Raw genomic sequence first — 18,688 nt, 5'->3', positions numbered from 1 at the left:
AAAATTTTAGTTCCTACTTACTATCAAAGTTAGGTTTATTTTATCTGTTTTTAATATACGGGGATTGCAAAAACATAACTTCTTGTCTCTCTATCAAGCAAGTCTGATAAAACTTAGTTGCTGGCATAGACTGCTATACCCAGTACAGTGGATGTAAGTAAGGTATCATTCTTCAGTGCTTTCGTGCGACTCAAAGCATGGTCTGGATCAGCTATTTTGTTTGTTCATTACAAGTCCACAATGAGATATAAGGAGCATGGGTCAGAGTGTAAGTCAACAACTTCACTAAATAAATTTATTCTTGATTATTCCTCCAGATAATAATTGTGCAGTTTGGTGGAAAACCTTTCAGTTGTTCAGAACTTTCAATAGAACAGTGGCTATGGTCAATATTCCTAGGAATGGGAACGTTACTCTGGGGCCAGGTAAAAAAAAAATCTCATCACTTTTTGTTCAAACCTAAAAAATTTTTTTTTTTTAATTTCTAGTGTGTATATTCTTTTAATCAATTCTATAACTTGATTCTGGGTCAAGAAAGGACATTCAGAGATTATTTTTAATGTAATATTTGCTCTAGTATGTCAGTTGGTATTAACTATGCCTATGCAATAAAACACTAATTTCTTATATAGTCTTTTAGCTTGTTTTTTAGAACAAGTTTTACAACTGTTATTAAAATGATACATTTATAACTGGTCAGAATGCTAATATCTTTATCTTTTGCTCCATGACCTACTTTGCATTTTCAGAATTAACATTTTAATAAAAATATTATATGCTTTAGCCTTTTTATCATTCTGTTATATAATTTCATAAAAATGTAGCATTAAAAAATCTTGAGTTTCAGTTGATACGACGAATGTTTCCATAAAACTTCTGGTGTCTGGAAAAATAGGCCACAAAATGACATTTTAGATGATTTGGATTGAATGACTTTAACAGTGTACATATAAAATACAGTGCCTCAAAAATGAGATGTTCTTCATCTTCACTAAGGGTAGCTGACTTGCAGATGTATGTCATTGTTTCTTAAAAGATAAGTGATAACAGTGTGTGTGTTCATTTTAAGTCTAATCACTAGAAAACTGATAGAGAATCTACTAACATTTTCATAAATGCAAGCTAGCACATGTATGTAATTGATGTGAACTAATTTATGGTCATCTTGCAATTCATACTAAACATTCAGATTGTACTTAACTCAATCTTTTTGTGTTTTTTATCTTTTTCTTGTGTTTCTAGGGCCTGAGGGTTCTCTTCTTACTCATTGTAAAGACCTTTTTTAACTGAGATCTTCTTTTAAGTAGGATCTGTACTAGGTCCACATTTTTCTTTTCTTTTTTTTTTTTTTTAACTGTTCTAGTTACTTTATAATGTTCCCTCACAGGCAAAGCCAAACCCCCCAACCTTCCCCCATATCTGGCTATTTTCAAGAAGAGGAAATTCAGTATAGTGAACATGCCTAATAGGCATCAGTAACTGTCTTTGGTTGACATTGTCTATTGATTTTTAAGTGCCATGGTAGAAAGCACTGATTTGTTAAGTCAGGAAACCTAGGGTCTTAGTCACTCCGTGAACAAGTCACTTTCTGTGTCTCTGAACCTGTTTCATCTCTCAAGTGAGGTGGTTGAACTAGAAGTTCTTGGACCAGTTCTAATACTCACGGCATGCCTGTTTCTCCTAACTTCCTTAAGAAATGGCTGTTAACACTTACAAGTTAATACATGTTGGTGTTGTTCTATCTTTTATGTCTTCTGGAGCATTTGTTCCTGTTTGGTATCATTCTCAATCAGTTTTAATCCAATTTTAAATAGTTATACTTTATGAAAATAAATACATTTAATGAGATCTATTTTCAGGGCAGCCTTGAAGGTTTTCTGAACTTTAGTGTGTTTTTTCCTCATTGAATTCTTAAAGTGCTAATGAAATGTAAACTTTTTTTTGCATCGTACTAAATCACCGATTTTCATTTTATTTGAAATAAATATAATCAATATAAGTTTAAGTAAGTCTGTATGTATATGTATATCAAAGCATGGTTGTATAATTCATGATCTTGAATGTCTTAAATAAAATTTGCAAATATAATCAGGTTATTTTCATTCAGGGAAACGTTTGCCCTTCAAACTTAAATCTTTTGTGTAGCTAACAGAAGAATGTGTTTTGTTCTGAGAAAGAAGGCCTGTGATGGACAAGATTCCATTGCTTCATTGGTAAAGATAGTTGGCTCTTGAGCGCAGCTTTTCGTTTCTTTTCTGTGTTGATCAGTTTCATGGTATTTTGATATGGTTTGTTTCTAAGTTCTCTCCCCTGTGTTGTAGCTTATTTCAACAATTCCAACCAGCCGTTTAAAATTCCTCAAAGAAGCTGGTCATGGCACACAGAAGGAGGAAATCCCCGAGGAGGAGTTAGCGGAGGATGTGGAAGAGATTGATCACGCCGAGCGGGAGTTGCGGCGTGGCCAGATCTTGTGGTTTAGAGGTCTGAACAGAATCCAGACACAGGTATGGGCCTGGTGGAGAGGTAGGAGAGACGATGGGAGCGGGAGCCACGGGCCTTTGGAGCTGGGGAGGAGGTTTGAACGTGCTCCTTCGCTTCCTTTCTAGCCTCCCCAACCCACAGAACTTACTCTTTTGAAAAATAGTCCTGGTGCCTGGAATGAGTGCAAGTTTTAACTGACCACGAAAGAATGTGTCCGTATGCCCCTAAGCTCCTTTTCTCCTAGCTTTTTTTCCACCCCCTTCATCTCCAAATGCTCCTCTTGCCTATTTATCTGCTCTGTAAAAAGTGCCTTTTTCTTTACTTTTTATATGTTGATAGATGGAATGGTCCTTTCTCTTGTTCTCTCTCTCTCTTGCTGAGCAAGCTGTCACAATCTCTGATTCCTTGCAGATGGATGTAGTGAATGCTTTCCAGAGTGGAAGTTCCATTCAGGGGGCACTAAGGCGGCAACCCTCCATCGCCAGCCAGCATCATGATGTAACAAATATTTCTACCCCTACACATGTAGTGTTTTCCTCTTCTACTGCTTCTACTACTGTGGGGTGTGAGTGTGTGTTCCTAAGTGCATGAAATTAACATTTCCTACTCCACACACCTAACGTTTCTCATTTTCTCCTTAATGTTTAAATTCATTGTTCAGGCTTTTCATAAAGCTTTCTTTTCGTAAAGTGGATTGAGACCTCAAAGTGTTGTCGTTGTTGTCGTTTTATTTCTTAGAGGGCTAGATAACAGGCGGAACAATTGCAACCAAAGATCAGACATGAAATCTTTGTCTCTGCGCTAACTCTGATAGTTAATATGGGGAATAAAACTGTAGCTTAGAATTTGTGAAACTACTATAAATTTTTGAGTATATGCCTTTAAACATGTTCCATTCTGCATGATTCCCAAAAGCATGTGATTTGAAATTGATCTAACAGAACCAAGAAATTGTGTTTTTAAAGCTGAAAATGAACCTAGTGCCTTGACTTGTATCTTGTTCGGTTTAGAAAGTAAGTTGGTACCATGAAGCAAAGTTCTGAGCATATACCCAGGTGTGGCAGGCAACCCACTCCAGTACTCTTGGCTGAAAAATCCCATGGATGGAGGAGCGTGGTAGGATACAGTCCATGGGGTTGCAAAGAGTCAGACACAGCTGAGCGACTTCACTCACTTGCCTCCTTAGCCTGGACTTTGTGGGCTTGCTGTGAATTTTTTATTTATTTTGTTTTGAGGTGGATACCCTGTAGAAGCTTCTAAGTTCTTTGGTATTTATCTGAGGTTGTTTTTTTGTGTGTTTTTTTTTTTCGTTTATACAATCAATTTAAAATTACTTCCTAGATAAGATATTCTATTGAGTTTTCCAAAGAAGTAGGGAAAATGCATTAAAAGTTTTTTTATATTCAAATTTTTTTTTTAGGTTGACTCAGATCTCCCACCACTGCCCACCTCCTACCTCTTGCAGCAACCATTTGTTTTTTTAATATCTGTGAGCTTGGTTTTGTGGGGTTTTTTTAGATGTCACATATACATGTAAGAGAAATCATATGTGTCTTTCTCTGTCTGATTTATTTCATTTAGGATAATGATACTCTCAGGGTTCATCTGTGTTTTCACAAATGTCAAGAATCCCTTCTTTTTTATGGTTAAATACTATTCCTGTGTGTGTCCACCATACTTTGTTTATCCATTCATTCATCAGCGAACACAGTTGTTTCCATTTCATCCTCATAGATGTGAAGTGATAACTCACTGTGATTTTGACTTGCATTTCTGTGATGATTAGCAATATTGAGCAGCTTTTTATGTACCACTTGGCCATTTATATATATATTTTTGAGAAAATGGCTGTTCAGATCTTTTAGTCATATTTTAATTGGACTATTTGGGGGTTAGGTTATTGATTTGTATAGATTTTTATATATTTTTTTTTTATTATTTGCCCCATATCAGGTACATAGATTTGCAAATATTTTCTCACATTCTATGAGAACAAAATATTCCCTTTTCATTTTGGTCATGGTTTTCATTGATGCGTAGGAACTTTTCAGTTTGATGTAATCCCACTTGTTTATTTTTCCTTTTATGCTTTTGGTGTCAGATTCAAAAACCTGTTATCAAAACCCATGTCAAGCAGCTTACCATCTATGTTTTTTCTAGGAGCTTTATGGTTTCATGTGTTATGTAAAAGTCGTTATAATTCTGAGTTCATTTTTGTGTATGATATAAGATAGTGGTCCAGTTTCATTCTTTTGCATGTGGTTGTCCTGCTTTCCTAGTACCATCTACTGAAGAGACTGACTTTCCCCATTGTATATTCTTGATTCCTTTGTTATTAATTGATCATGAATGCATGGGTTTATTTCTGGGGTCTCTGTTCTCGTCCATTGATCTGTATGTCCATTTTTATACAAACTCATGCCAATATCATACTGTTTTACTTACTATATCTTTGTAATGCAGTTAAAATCAGGGAGTGTGATGCCTCCAGCTTTGTTTTTATTTCTCAAGATTGCCTTGGCTATTCAGGGTCTTTGTGATTCCATACAAATTTTAGGATTGTTTGTTCTATTTCTGTGAAAAATGCCATTGGAATTTTGCTCAGGATTACATTGAATCTGTATCGCTTTGGGTAACATGCACATTTTAACACTATTAATCTTTCCAGCCTATGAATATGGAGTATCTTTTCATTTATTTGTGTGATCTTCAGTTTCTTTCATTAGTGTTATGTAGTTTTCAGTATACAGGTCTTTCACTTCCTTGGTTAAATTTATTCCTAGATACTTTATTATTTTTAATGCAATTGTAAATGAGATTTGTTTTCTTAATTTCCCTTTCATGTAGTTATTAGTGTAAAGAAATAGATTGTTGCATTTTAGTAAACTCTCCAGAAGTCTTATAACCTTTATCATCCTTACTCTGAATTAGCTTGTTGATTCCATGGTGGATTCTTAGTATATTGGAAACATTAAAGATATAAACACACCCACCCCTCATCCGTACCCTCCAACTCAGTCGAGATACCTGATTTGAGCAGTGACTTACCTTTTCCATTTGCTCTTTAGTCAGTTAAAGACTAAAGAGGAATCTAAGGAAGCATTGTTGTTCAGTCGCTTACTTGTGTCCAACTCTTTGCAATCCTATGGACTTCAGTACACCAGGCTTCCCTGTCCTTCACCATCTTCCAGAGTTGGCTCAAGCTCACATCCTTTGGGAAACTGGGGAGAGGATAAATTAAGGGAGAAAACAATGCTGTCTAAAAAAAAAAAAAAACTACTCACTTAAGAGTCTGCCTATTCACTGTTTGCGTAAGTAAGTTTCATTTATTATTTTTGACAGTGTTGCACAACAGGCAGAATAGGAACTATCCCCATTTTACAGGTGTGAAAGCTGACTTAGAGTTTACGTGACGTGTCCAGAGCTAATAAGCAGAGGCAGCATGATGTCGGACAAAGAGCAGCCAGGTGCTGAAAAGACAAACTGACCCTGCAACTTTAGACATGTTGTATCTTTAGGGTGACTGACTTTAGGCTGTTAGATTTATATACGTGGACAGATAGGAATCTTCCTCTTAGAAGTTACCATGCCACCTGCCTGAATGACATGGAATAGGCAGCCTTGTGCCTTATGCCTGTGACGGCTGATGTCACTTGCATCCCTCCCTCTTCTGGATTTCACATGATTCCTGGCTTTCAAGGGCATGTTACCCCTCATGCCTTCACCTCCTGCTCTTGCTGTTCACTTTGTTGTATTTCATAAACACTGCAAGGCCTCCCACATGCTCTGGAACCTCCCGCCTTTATCCTCTAGCGAGAGAAGCAGATGAGGAGATAGGAGTTTCGACATGGTGATGAAACAGTGTTATAATAAGGTCTTCACCCCTCCCTGAGAAGTCAGGGAAAATTACCTAAGGAAATGACTCACAAGCTGACCCCTTGATAGAATTTGTTGGTTGAGAAAAGCAGATCCCAGCTGATGTAGTTTAAAACTAAGAGTAATGAAATGAAGGAGTTGATGAGGCTGGAATGGAAAGTAAGCTTCTTTTTATATCCACAAGAAGAGCCAAACTGAGACTTAACTCTGATATATTTCCTCCCCTCAAAACTGAAAAATTTCGACCAGGATGGGGAATTCGTGTAACTCTATGGCTGATTCATATCAATGTATGACAAAACCCACTGAAAAATAAAAAATTAAAAAAAAAAAACTGAAAAATTTCAAACTGATAGACAAGTTGAAAGGTTAATCCATACAAAATCCCTTTGCCTGGATTTACCACTTCTTAATGTTTTATGATGTCTGCTTTATCTTTGTAATATAAATATATACCATTTTATCTAATATATAGTCCATATTTAGATTTCTTTAGTTGCCCCCAAAATGTCATATATTACAGCTTTTTTGATCCTGGATCCAAGAAAGGACATTCAATAGTGTATGTTATGATTCTGTCTCCTTTAACCTGGATCCATTTTCTTTACCTTTATTTTTCATAACATTGATTTTCTTTTTTAAAAATCCAGGCAGATTGTTTTATAAAGTGTCCTACATTCTGAATTTGATTGTTTACTCTTGATTAGCTTTATGTTAAACTTCTTTTGACAAGTTTTATCTACTAGGTGGTATATAGTCTGTTGATTTTTATTTCAGCAAAATTTTAAATAGTTTCCTTTTTCACTAGATGTAGTATCATTTAACTGTATTTCTCTGTGTACTTGTGTCCCAGGCTTTATATTAAATATCAGACCAATCACAAGCTCTGTTTTAAGTCTTACACACCCACACCTGCTGCAGGCTGTTTTCTGATGCTCAGCTGTGTATGAAACCTCTGAGTCCCTGGGCGCAGGTAGCCAGAGTAATGGTGTTAATACATCTCAAGGAAGCTTTAATTTTATCACTGGCTTCCTGCCCTAGTAGGGAATAATCTTAGGAATATCTATGGCAAACTTCTTTGACTCTTCCTTTTAACCTCTTTTATTAATTTGGAGTATAGTTAATTTACAATGTTGTGTTAGTTTCAAGGGTACAGCAGAGTGGTGGTTATACATATATATCCATTCTTTTTCAAATTCTTTTCTGTTATAGATTATTACAAGATATTGAATATAGTCCTCTGTGCTATGCAGTAGGTACTCTTTGGTACTTGATAGAAAATATTTTTCAACCCCTATTCCAGATAATTAAAACATTAGCTATTACACAGGTCTCACTTTGAGAAAATTCGATGTACAAAGACACAACTTTGAAAAGCAACCTAGAATTTTCTTTCCTGTTGCAAAGTATCTTTTACTTTACTACTGAAATTCTTTAATGTATGGTGCACATAGTAAAAGTATGATGACAAATTTCGGAAAAAGTCAGTCTGTTGTAGAAGGTAAAATAGAACTGTCTCCTGTGTACCATGTTTTGGTCAGTAATATTCTTTTCTCCTATCAAAAGTTAGGATTATATTTAAGAAAATGGGTGGTTTAGCATGGTACATGATCTTATTGCTAGATTTAATGTAGTGTTTACCTTAGTAATCATTTTCAGTTTCCTAAAATTACTTTATTATTATAATAACCATTTCAATGTATTGTTTGCCATATGTGCCTCATGCCTTGGATTTTTTTATTCTTTAAAAATTTTTCTTAACATAGGAATTGTTGAATTTTCCTTAAATAGTGTTGTACATAGTAGGTCTTAATTGCTATTAAAAGAATAGCATTTAAAGACTGGATTAAATAAACAGTAGGGGTTGGATTGTCAAAAATAGGTAATCAGTTTCTGCTTAAACTGATTTCTGGTATTAAAATAATTTTCTATCTACCTACAGTATAATGCATGCAACTGTGCTTTTTCATTACTCAAAATTACTATTGTACTGTGAGAATTTTACCTATAGAAAGTTATAGAGATGAGAGCAAATATAACTAGCTCAGTGGCATGCCTTAGATCGGGTGCTTTCTTATTTAATGAGTAGGAAGTAAAACAAATCTGTTTCAGTGACCCCTAGTTAATCTAGATGTTATTTTGTGTACCTAATATGAGGACTGTTTTTTTGAAAATTACATTGTTCTGGAGCATTTCTAAGCTTCCCTTGTACTGTGCTGACCTTAATCCTAGGAAATACCTTATTCTAGTAAAGTTAGTTATAAAGTTAATGTCCATATATTCTCTTCTTTCATTGACTTGAAAGAATCTGGAGCTGGGAGTCCAGAAACCTTAGCTCTGAGACTTTCTGGCACTGATTTGGAGTGACCTGGCAAGGCAGCCGCCTGTCTTCAGTCGCTCGGTTGGTATTATTTGTAAAGTGGTTGAAATAAACTATCTCAAATATCCTTTCAAGCTTCGATGTTCTAGGATAACATAATAAATTTTGTCAGATAGGGGGAATAAATTGAAAAACTCAGGTGGAAAGCAGTCTGATTTCGGCTGTCACAGGTGTGTGTCATTGTCTGTACAGACACACTCGCTGCCCTCACCTGCGTATTACTTTTTACACTCTGCCCCTCCTCGAGCTTTGCTAAACTCCCGGATCGCTCACTTACACCCTTTACTTTCTTCTGAACTCTGAATGTTTTCACTTCGGTTGTTCTGTAGCCCCCCAAATTTAACATGTTTCAAAAATTGATTTATTTTCCCCGTGATTCTTCACTACTGTCTTCTACCCAGACTGGTCAGAACAAAAGAGAGACCTCAACTGCTTCTCCAGCTCCATTAGCAACACCAGCAAACAAGTCCGATAAGCAGCAACTTCAGGGTCATGTTAAGCAGCTCCCCACCCACCGGATAGGCTGGCTGGTCCTCCAGCTCGCATTCTCTATGCCTACTGGCCTCTGACAGCAGTGACCGTGGGAGTGCAGAAATCACTCCAAAATCGTGATTTCAGTTCCGTTAGAGTCTCAGAAGTGGGGATCTGGGCTAGTCAGAGGCATGTAAGCAGACTGGGGATTACCAGGGGGAGGGGGGATTGCAAGTTGTTGTTCAAGGGGTACAAAGTTTCCGTTAGGCAAGACGAATGCATTCTGGAAGTCTGACATATAGCATGGTGACTCTAGGTAACAACCGTACTGTATACTTGAAATTTGCCTGGAGAGTCCAGCCTCAAGTGTTCTCAACACACACACAGATAATAACTATGGGGGTAGTGGATATGTTAATTAACTGGATTGTAGTGACTATTGCATGCTGTAGATGTATATCGAATAGTCTTGTATGCCTTAAATATATGCAGTAAAAAAGTACGCATAAATTGTTACATTTTTTTTAAAATAAATTGAAATATCCCTGTGAAGAAATTTACTTTTTGAATACTGTTGTTTTATGAGGTGATTTTGGTGATTTATGACTTTAGCGATCTTTTTTCCTGAAATGTCAATGTCAGTTATACCTGGATAACTGGCATTTATAGTAAATAATAATAATCCAATTATTTGGATTTTGTCTTTTTTTTTTTTTAAGTCTTTATGATACTGGATTAATGAGACCCTAGTCTGTATGTGCAGTAATGTATTTAAGTTGATTACTCATTGACCTCTTTTCTTCCATATAGCAGAATTCTGAGGAGGAAGATGAATTGTTGGGCTGTATGTTTAAGGGTGAAAATGCTAGAACACTTTGTGTCTTCTCCTTGGGAAATTTTTCACAGAAGAACCTCAGAAAGTTTTTTGTTTTATTTTAAATCTGTTCTTTCCAGTGGAGTGTAGTACATAAAGTTATTTAAGTTTTATTATTATAGAGAAAAAACACTAACACTTTATAGACAAATGGCATATACTCAAATATTTATAGCTGTTTAATGGCATTTCATAGATATTTATTTGGGTTTTGTCTTTATTTTTATTTTTTTAATTAAGGGCGTAGTGGGGTAGATGTGAGTTCATTGTGGCATTCAGCTTATATTTGCTTGGCTTTTTCATAGTCGGTGACTCCCTAATTCCTAGCATGACGAGTAGTAACCCTCTGTGCTTGACTTCGTTTAACTTATTTGAATTGTTTTTAAAAATTATATTTCTTTTATTTAAAAAATCAGCTAACGCTTGTGTATGGTTAATTTTATGTTTGTTTTCTCTTTGATTTTGTTTTCTTAGGGAAAAATATCCTATAAAATGGCTATTCAATTCTTAGCCAGTTGACAATGAGATATTCTTAGTATTACTTTGAATTCTATGCCCTTTAATTCTTAGAGTATGTGGTTTTGTTGTTCTGTAGTGTCCTACTAAAATATTCATTTTTTTTACAGTGTATTGCAAGTTCCACTGCATTACATGCAAATATGATTCACTCATCCCTAGCTGTTTGTGGATTCAGACTCATAAATGAACCATTTTTAAATTAAGGAAACAGCGTACTGATATGTTTCTGTGTTTTCTGATATTTACAGATTCGAGTGGTGAATGCATTTCGTAGTTCTTTATATGAAGGGTTAGAAAAACCGGAATCAAGAAGTTCAATTCACAACTTTATGACACATCCTGAGTTTAGGATAGAAGATTCAGAGCCTCATATTCCCCTTATTGATGACACTGATGCTGAAGATGATGCTCCTACAAAGCGTAACTCCAGTCCTCCACCCTCTCCCAACAAAAATAACAATGCTGTTGACAGCGGGATTTACCTTACAATAGAAATGAACAAGTCTGCTACCTCTTCATCCCCAGGAAGCCCACTACATAGTTTGGAAACGTCACTCTGATTGTAAGCTGAATGTTAACACACTAGCTGCATTGTAAAGAAACAAATTGAAACTGGGTCTTTTCACATATTGTGACGGACAAGATAGTATTCTTGTCTCTGGACTTCAACAGAAGACACACTTGTACGAATGTAGATTTATTTTTTTAAAAAAAAAGCAAAGCTTTCTGCCAGACTGAGGGTGCTTTTTGGGGGGTGGGAGAAATGAACTGACAGATAAACAGTAACTCAGCGTAAGTCGACCTGTGGATCGTCAGTAGAACCTAAGAATGGTCCTGAACAGTATATTAGCAAAATTTTAGTTGATCTCAATCCTTGATGGGAGAGAGGGAGGAGTAAAGCTGGGCAAGCAAGCAAAGAGCCCTGGATCATTGAATTGATGCTTTAATTTCTGCTGTTGGCTGTTAATAATTTGGATTATTTATGTTTATAAATGATGCAGATCTGTTTACAAGGTTTGTAGATACTTTTTTTGTTCCTGTTCATAGATGGGACGCTTCCTTATAACTGATGCAGAGATAAAATTAGTCCTTCAAATACTGCTGTATTTTCAGGAAAAAAAGGGGGGGTGTTTCTATTGAAACTGTACTAAATTTTTGCCTACAATTTACCTTGTTAAATACTGTAGATAAATTGCTAATACTAATAGCCAAATAGATAACACTAATGCTTTGTTTAAAAAAAAAAAACAAAAAAAAAGCAAAACAAAAAAAACATGAACAGTGGTGTTCTAATGAAGTTATGGCATCTGTCTTAATTAGTTTCTTAAATACATTTACTACTTAATGGTTTTGAAACAACTGTTTAATTTTTAAAATTTTTGAAAACTTGCTAATAACCTTTGTTCAGAATTTAGTAGATTGTTTAATGCAGGACATCAACGACATAATGAAAGATGCTTGAAATGCTTTTGTTATTTCAGGCAAATCAAATTAAATCAAACTATCAAACTACAAGAGAATTTTAGTCCTTTTTGTTTTTGTCTAAACATGTTAGTTCAGTGATGTCTTGGTGAACTGTGAGTGAACTGTATTGATTTTATTTTTTTCTAATAAATCCTTAGAAATCTTCATAGAGCATGAGGGCTGTTGGCATTTTGAAAAAGGTTAATAAATAGAAGCATACATGTTTTCCTTTTGTTTTTGAAACTTGTTTGTAAACATAAATAAATATGCCCTTTTATTAAATAAATACACCGCAATTTTTTTTAAAAAGAACTTTCAGCTTCTTTACTCAATTCTGCCTATGTGATACATCGGTCTGTTCTCTTTAACTGCAAATTGGAATAAATTTCAAGATGGTAACAGCCCCGTGAGGTACCCTCTTTAATTCCTTGGTGGCAATCTACTAGAACGATATTAAGAAAATCATTGTAGTTTGACATGTTCTTCAGAGTTTATTTAGTTGGCCTAAAATAGTCTCAGAGTTTAAAAAAATAATAATAGCGACCGCCATTGTCTCTGATACATTTGTTTTCATTCTTAAGTGGCCAAATAACAAATTAGTTAAAATGATAATGTGAAAAGATGGGAAAGGCCCTAAAAATATATATTTAGATGTGTTACTTAACCATATGCTGGAATGCCTGTCTCTAAGCCAGTTGGATTTTTTAAGTCTTTATTTCTTTTGTCTGCCTTCTCCCGCCTTTGGCCTCTGTCTTTACCATTTAGGAACTGGCACTGTTTAGGGCCCAGATTTCACCAGATACACAATCCTCAGGCTGACAAAACATTTACGAGGACTACTACAACATCTGAAAATGCTGACCCAGCAAAGAAACATTTAGTTGATGGTGCTTGATATTTTTGGTGGGTGGGGGAGAATCTTTTTCTCTCCATCAATCCTTCGCAGTTATCCTCTGCAAGACTTAGAAACACAATGGCTCTGTCAGCATTTGTAATTGTATGTTACTCATCAGGTATTTAGAGTGAATCATACTGTAAAAAGAGGTAGCATGATATGCTGGAAAGCGTACTAGGCTAGGAATCAAGACCTGGTTTCTAGTCTGGGTTTGGCTGTTAATGTGCTGCATGACCTTGGGAAAATCATCTCCCCTACACGAGGGTGGTGGACTAGACTATCTTGACGAACCCTTTTCAACTCTAAAAATTTATCCTATCAACTGGAGAGCCTACAAGGCATAGGGAATAGAGAAAAGGGAAGCGTTTCAGTTTTCTTTTTTATTTTGGTTATGCTTAAATATGAATGTAATTACCAAAAGATATAGAAGTGCATGTGCTTTGGAGGATTTGTATTGAGCTTTTACAGTATTCATTTTTCAACTCAAGGCAATGGCTTTTTACACCAACTCTAATCCATAAACGGGTCTTATGACATCCATGAAGTAGTAGCAAAACATGCTTAGTGTGTATTTCTCTCTTTGAGACACTGTAATTTCTACCAGAAATTTCCAGAGCATTATGTAAGTAGGAAAAAATGCAAGCAAGCTGGTAAAGATCTTGGATCCCATTATATAGTATGTATAGCTGAAATCAGCATCTGTAATTCAATCACTTTTTCTCTTTTATCCTCTAACCAAAAAATTGTTTAATTTTGCATCCCAAATGTTTTTAATCTTTGTATATTTTTTAAAAATCTTTTTCTCCTCATCATTGCCTTTTTTGTGGTTGTAAATAGACTTACTTGCACTTTGAAGATGAGTTACTCCTTGTCATCTTATAAATATGTGATATGGTAATTTTCATAACAGATGTCAGTTTTGAACCAAGAAATGGCAATTTGTTTATAAGAAAAAAAACTGGCTTCATTTCTGTGAAACTGCTCTTTGAAAATTTCTTTTTACACGTGTAAGCCAACTGGGATACCGTGATGGTGTTGATTTCTTCCGATGATGCTTACCATCTATTTTAGCCACTGAGCCTTTTATTATTTGTCTCTTTGTAAAGTTTATTTGTCTTAACTCATTTAATAAATATACTGTTTATCTGTTTCTGAATGGGGACTGACTGAACTTTTTGAATATTTAAGTTAATCTGAACATCATATTTTGAAATTACTTTTTTCTACTTGAAATTTTAAAAATCTAATTGAGAATTCTGTAATGTACTTGAAATGTTACAGTTCTGTTACAGTGAGTCAGTGTCCTAATATGCATGATCCTGTCCCTAGAATGAACGTGGGTATGTTGTCCATTCTCTCATGCCCACCATCTTCAATCTTTGTAGCTCAAGAGTTAATTTCTGCAGTCCAGGGGGAAGTAAAATTTTGGTTTTAGAAAAGATTATATTTTCACATTAACTATAAGACCTGATTTTTTCATTAACTAATCCAAACTTGTCAATAGCAATTATATGAAGTTTATGGTAACAACATTAATCAATTTGCCCTCTGCTGGTATTTTTATAACACATTTTTAACATAAATTAGCAACTTTGAACTACTGAGAAAACTTTGAATGGTTATGAATACCATACTTTTCCAGTTAATGAGTACATGAGTACCATATTTGTGAGGAGAGATTTTTTTCCACTTTGTCAAGTTCAACTCTGTAAGTGTACTAAGTAGTAGGATTGAATTTTGAATGAAATCCCTTTGTAAAATTCACTGAATGAGGAAAGTTTCTGTAAGTTTGTGTTTATTGACTTTTTTTCTTGCCTGTGTCTTTAGGGAGCTCCTGTTACATGACAGCTGCTTTCTTTCTTCTAACCTCTGCCACCCTAGGACCCTGATGTCCAGATCCCACGTTGACTTTTACCTTTTTCAGTTAGTATTACATTCACTTGTAGACCAAAAAATTTTATTAGTGTAATGACACTACCTAACTAAAAGCAATCTTAGAAAGATCCTTGAAAAATTTTTTTAGATTAGGCATTATAAAAATACCATAAAGAAGGTTCCATGCTGGAAGCGGAGTCTTGGTTGTGTTCCTATACTTCTCAGCAGTACATCAGTGCAAAAGGAAATGTCCTTCTGTAATTTGTAAGGTGGTTTGTCTCAAACTCTCAATAATTTACTTCTCTACTTTTTGTCTTAAGAACGACTTCTTTAACGTTTTCCCCATTCATTAGAAAAATGCTTCTGCTAACAGATGAATATACTAAATATAGGCATGTTTTAGCTGTATTCTCTGAATTCAGTGTCATTATTCAACTGGTTAACATTAATGATTCCAAAGTAGGAAATTAAAGGAGGAAATAGACCTATGTGCTTATATAGAATCAGTCTTTGGCCCAACTTTCTTAACCCACACTGTATCCTAGGAAAACAAGTTTCCAAGTCAGTATTACATTAATCTGGCTGTGGGGGTTCAATGTGGTGAGTTCCTAAGATTGTCTTAATTAAATCCAAATTACAAGGACCACATAGCTTCCTAATTACTTTTTAGGTAAATAAATATAGACGCTGATACTTTCCTTACTATTCAAAGGAATCTTGTCACATCACAGGTGAATATGCATAGAGTACCTGATCTGTCAATATGCTAGGCAGTTTATGTGGAGTATGTAAGTAATAACTCTGTGTTACTTCTGCCATTTTACATAAGGAGAGACTGAGGCTTAGCAAGTTTAAGTAACTTGCACTGGGTCACATGATGAGCTGGAATTGGCACTAAACAGATCTTCCCAAGAGCCCAGGCTGGTAGCTATTGGTTTTACTGCAGTGCTAACATCTTGTTAACCAGAATCCAGGCCCAGTGCCTAAAAACCTTAACTTTTAAGTGTTTCTTTGTTGTTGTTCTTTTCTGATATCAAATGCATCAGAGTTGGTCTTGAAGATTCTTCACAACCGTCCTGGGTTATGAAGAGACTGAGGGAAAGAATCACTGATTAAGATGTATAACCCAGGCTTTCCTTATAATCAGACCTCATGGAAGGTAAACTCAGTAGCAGTTGCTTTATTTCCTAAATAATGTATAATGAAAATGGATCACTCTGATAAGATAATAGTGTTTATCTTGAAATTTATGAAACTAAAGGATAGGGTGTATTTCTTGAATTACTCTGTCCTCCAGTTGTATTTTCCTTGGTGAAAATTTTTAATGTTTTAATATTTAGCCTAAGGGAGTAACCCTATTGCACATTAGACTTGAATAGTTTTTAAAATATGCAAATTGCACCCATTATTTCACAGCTGTTTTAATAGTTTTATATTAACATTGTTTATGGTTTGTGAATAGCCATCCTCCCAGTCTGTCAAAATGAGGTAACATGCTGATTTTTATAATCTTTAAGGTAACATTATCTTACTGATGATAAAATATTTTAAGACTTTTTTTTTTCTGTAAGGCTGCTCTTGGAATCATAAAAATTTAGCCTAAGGCATACCTTAGTGAGTAGTTTGAGATGAAAGCAAAAATTTTTAACTGTGAACTCAGGGAGAGTTGTTATCTGAGGTTAGAACTTCAAATGTAGAATGTTTCTGATTTATCTAGGATTCTACTCTTTCAACCATAAGCCTACTCTCAATTGGCTTCAAATTCTCCAAGAAAGGTAGTCTGCAAGTATGTAAAATATTTCACTTTCTCACTGTTACGGGCTTAGGACGGCACATGGGTCTTAAACTGAAGTGTGGAGGAGGGTATGACAGTGAAACCACACCATGTTTCCTGAGTCTGGGACGCAGCTGCCTAAGAACACTACCCTCGTGGCTGTCTCCTCTTTCCTGCCTCCCAACAGCTGCTTTCCTGCCCTTTATCCACGTCTCCTGCCCCCCAGTCATTCGGTCAATAGATAATTGGTACCTGTCAGGGGGAATTCATACCATTCTAGACAGGAGAACCAGTCAGGGTCCTTCCTCTTGGTGTGGTCAGGGAAGCCTCTCAAACGAGGTGACATTTGAGCAGAGACCTGAAGGAAGTGAAGGAGCCAGCTTCGTGGTTGCAGAAAGAACCTTCCAAGGAAAGCTTCCGGTAGCTGAGGAAAAACAATTGTAGTTGGAGCTGAGTGAACCAGTGAGGCTGGTAGAATATAGCCTGAGAGGTGTAACAGGAGGACTTGCCCAACCTTATAAGCCTTGGCAAGAGCGTTGGCTCTTAGGCTGAGTGAGATGGGAAGCCAGTGGAGGTTTCTGAGCAGGGTGGCCACAGGTCCAACCTTTGAGAGGCTCTTTGGCTGTTCAACAGAGTGAGAGGTTGGAAGAAAACCAGTTAGGAAGCCGTTGCCTTTTTTGGAAGCTTTCCATTCCAGCTTAGCTTATTCTGCTTTTGTAGCCCCAAAGCTGTATTTTAGAAGCTTCAGGCTACTAAAAAGTCTTGTGGACCCCTTATTTCTTTATATGTTTTACCTTTATGCTTGATCCAGATGATATAAGGCTGGCAATTTTAGTCAACTCACAGAACCTAGGTGTTTTCCTCATTTGCTTTAGTCTCTATGCATTTTCCCACACAAATTATAGTACTACGTTTTAACTGTGTTATTCAGAAACATGGTCACAAATAGAATATAGTCATTTTTCAGCTGTTCAGTCTCTAAGATTATAATTGCACCTTCTCCAAAACTAGCCTTTGTTTCCTTTTTTTTTTTTCCTTTGTAAAAGCTCTTTACATCTGCCAATTTTATTTTTTATACTAAGTGTGACTGCTAGTTTTGATTCCTTCATCATCTCCCGGGTCTTTTTTAGCTAGTTTCCTGGCTCCGTCCTATTGAAGGCACTCCAGTAGACTGCCTAATGCCTGCTCTGTCATTGACCAAGATGGCTTTGCCTCCTTGACATTTCACACCTTGGTGCGCAATGCTGAACCACCTCAGGCTTCATACCTGTCCTCAGCTTCAGACTATGCTCACAGTCTTGTTGGTGACCACAGTGCACACTCATTTCCTGGTTTTTCTTACTGATGCTCAAACCAGACTTTAATCCCTTATTCTCTTAAGGGTCATTCTTTAAAATGACTTAATGGTAATAATAGTTTTGCTCCCTGTTATGCATTATTTGGTAACTGTATTGGACTCTTTCTGTATTTGTGTTTTATTTTAATGTGAACATATGTCACCATTTGAAAAACCATTTGTTATTCAATCCTGGTTAAAAATACCAGGAGACTGTTACAGATGCCAAATATTCCTTATTCAGGACAGTGTAACATCACTGATGATATGTGATAAGGTTAAATTTTTTGATGATATATATTCTTTTTACAAGATATTTACACTGCTGGTATTACCATATGAAAAGAAATAAAGTCAATTGATAACTGCCTCAAAAAAAAAAAAAAAAAAAAAAGGGTCATTCTTTGTATGTATTCCAAACCTTTTACATTTTTCTCAGGGCAAGGATTCGAGATGTGGTCTGTCTCACTTTAGAACATACCTTTCCGTTTTACCTCTCACTGTCAACGAACCCTGTATTTATTCACACGTTTTAGCAGACATCTGCCTCACCTTGTACTTCTACTACTGGTTTGGGGCCCCAAAGAACAAGGTTTTACATTTATTTATAGTAAACTGTTGTGTTAGTCCATTCATATCACTGACTACTATTTTGATCATCTAGTTTTATCCTTGACCCTTCTCAATTTAATGCTGCCCAAGACAGTGATTAGCTTTCTTTCTACTCCTTTATGGAAACCAGT

At 35.8% G+C, this 18,688-nt stretch overlaps 1 protein-coding gene across 4 annotated transcripts in view; it reads left to right on the top strand.

The window, feature by feature from the left end:
- Window positions 1-14,116, top strand: part of ATP2B1 (ATPase plasma membrane Ca2+ transporting 1) — a 122,066-nt gene extending 107,950 nt beyond the window's left edge. For 2 of the 4 annotated variants that reach the window (XM_065934188.1, XM_065934189.1), the window contains exons 19-21: window positions 318-425; window positions 2,322-2,504; window positions 10,850-14,116. In XM_065934188.1, the coding sequence (XP_065790260.1) occupies window positions 318-425; window positions 2,322-2,504; window positions 10,850-11,161 (603 nt within the window). In that variant the 3' untranslated portion in view covers window positions 11,162-14,116. Of the gene's footprint in view, window positions 1-317; window positions 426-2,321; window positions 2,505-2,892; window positions 2,980-10,849 lie in introns of all 4 variants that reach the window. The other 2 variants (XM_065934191.1, XM_065934190.1) reach the window with 2 other exon arrangements.
- The last annotated feature ends 4,572 nt before the right edge of the window (window positions 14,117-18,688 follow it).

The sequence above is a fragment of the Muntiacus reevesi genome, chromosome 4 (assembly GCF_963930625.1).
Source record: "Muntiacus reevesi chromosome 4, mMunRee1.1, whole genome shotgun sequence".
Taxonomy (NCBI): Eukaryota; Metazoa; Chordata; class Mammalia; order Artiodactyla; family Cervidae; genus Muntiacus; species Muntiacus reevesi.
This window is presented reverse-complemented; position numbering and strand designations above follow the sequence as displayed.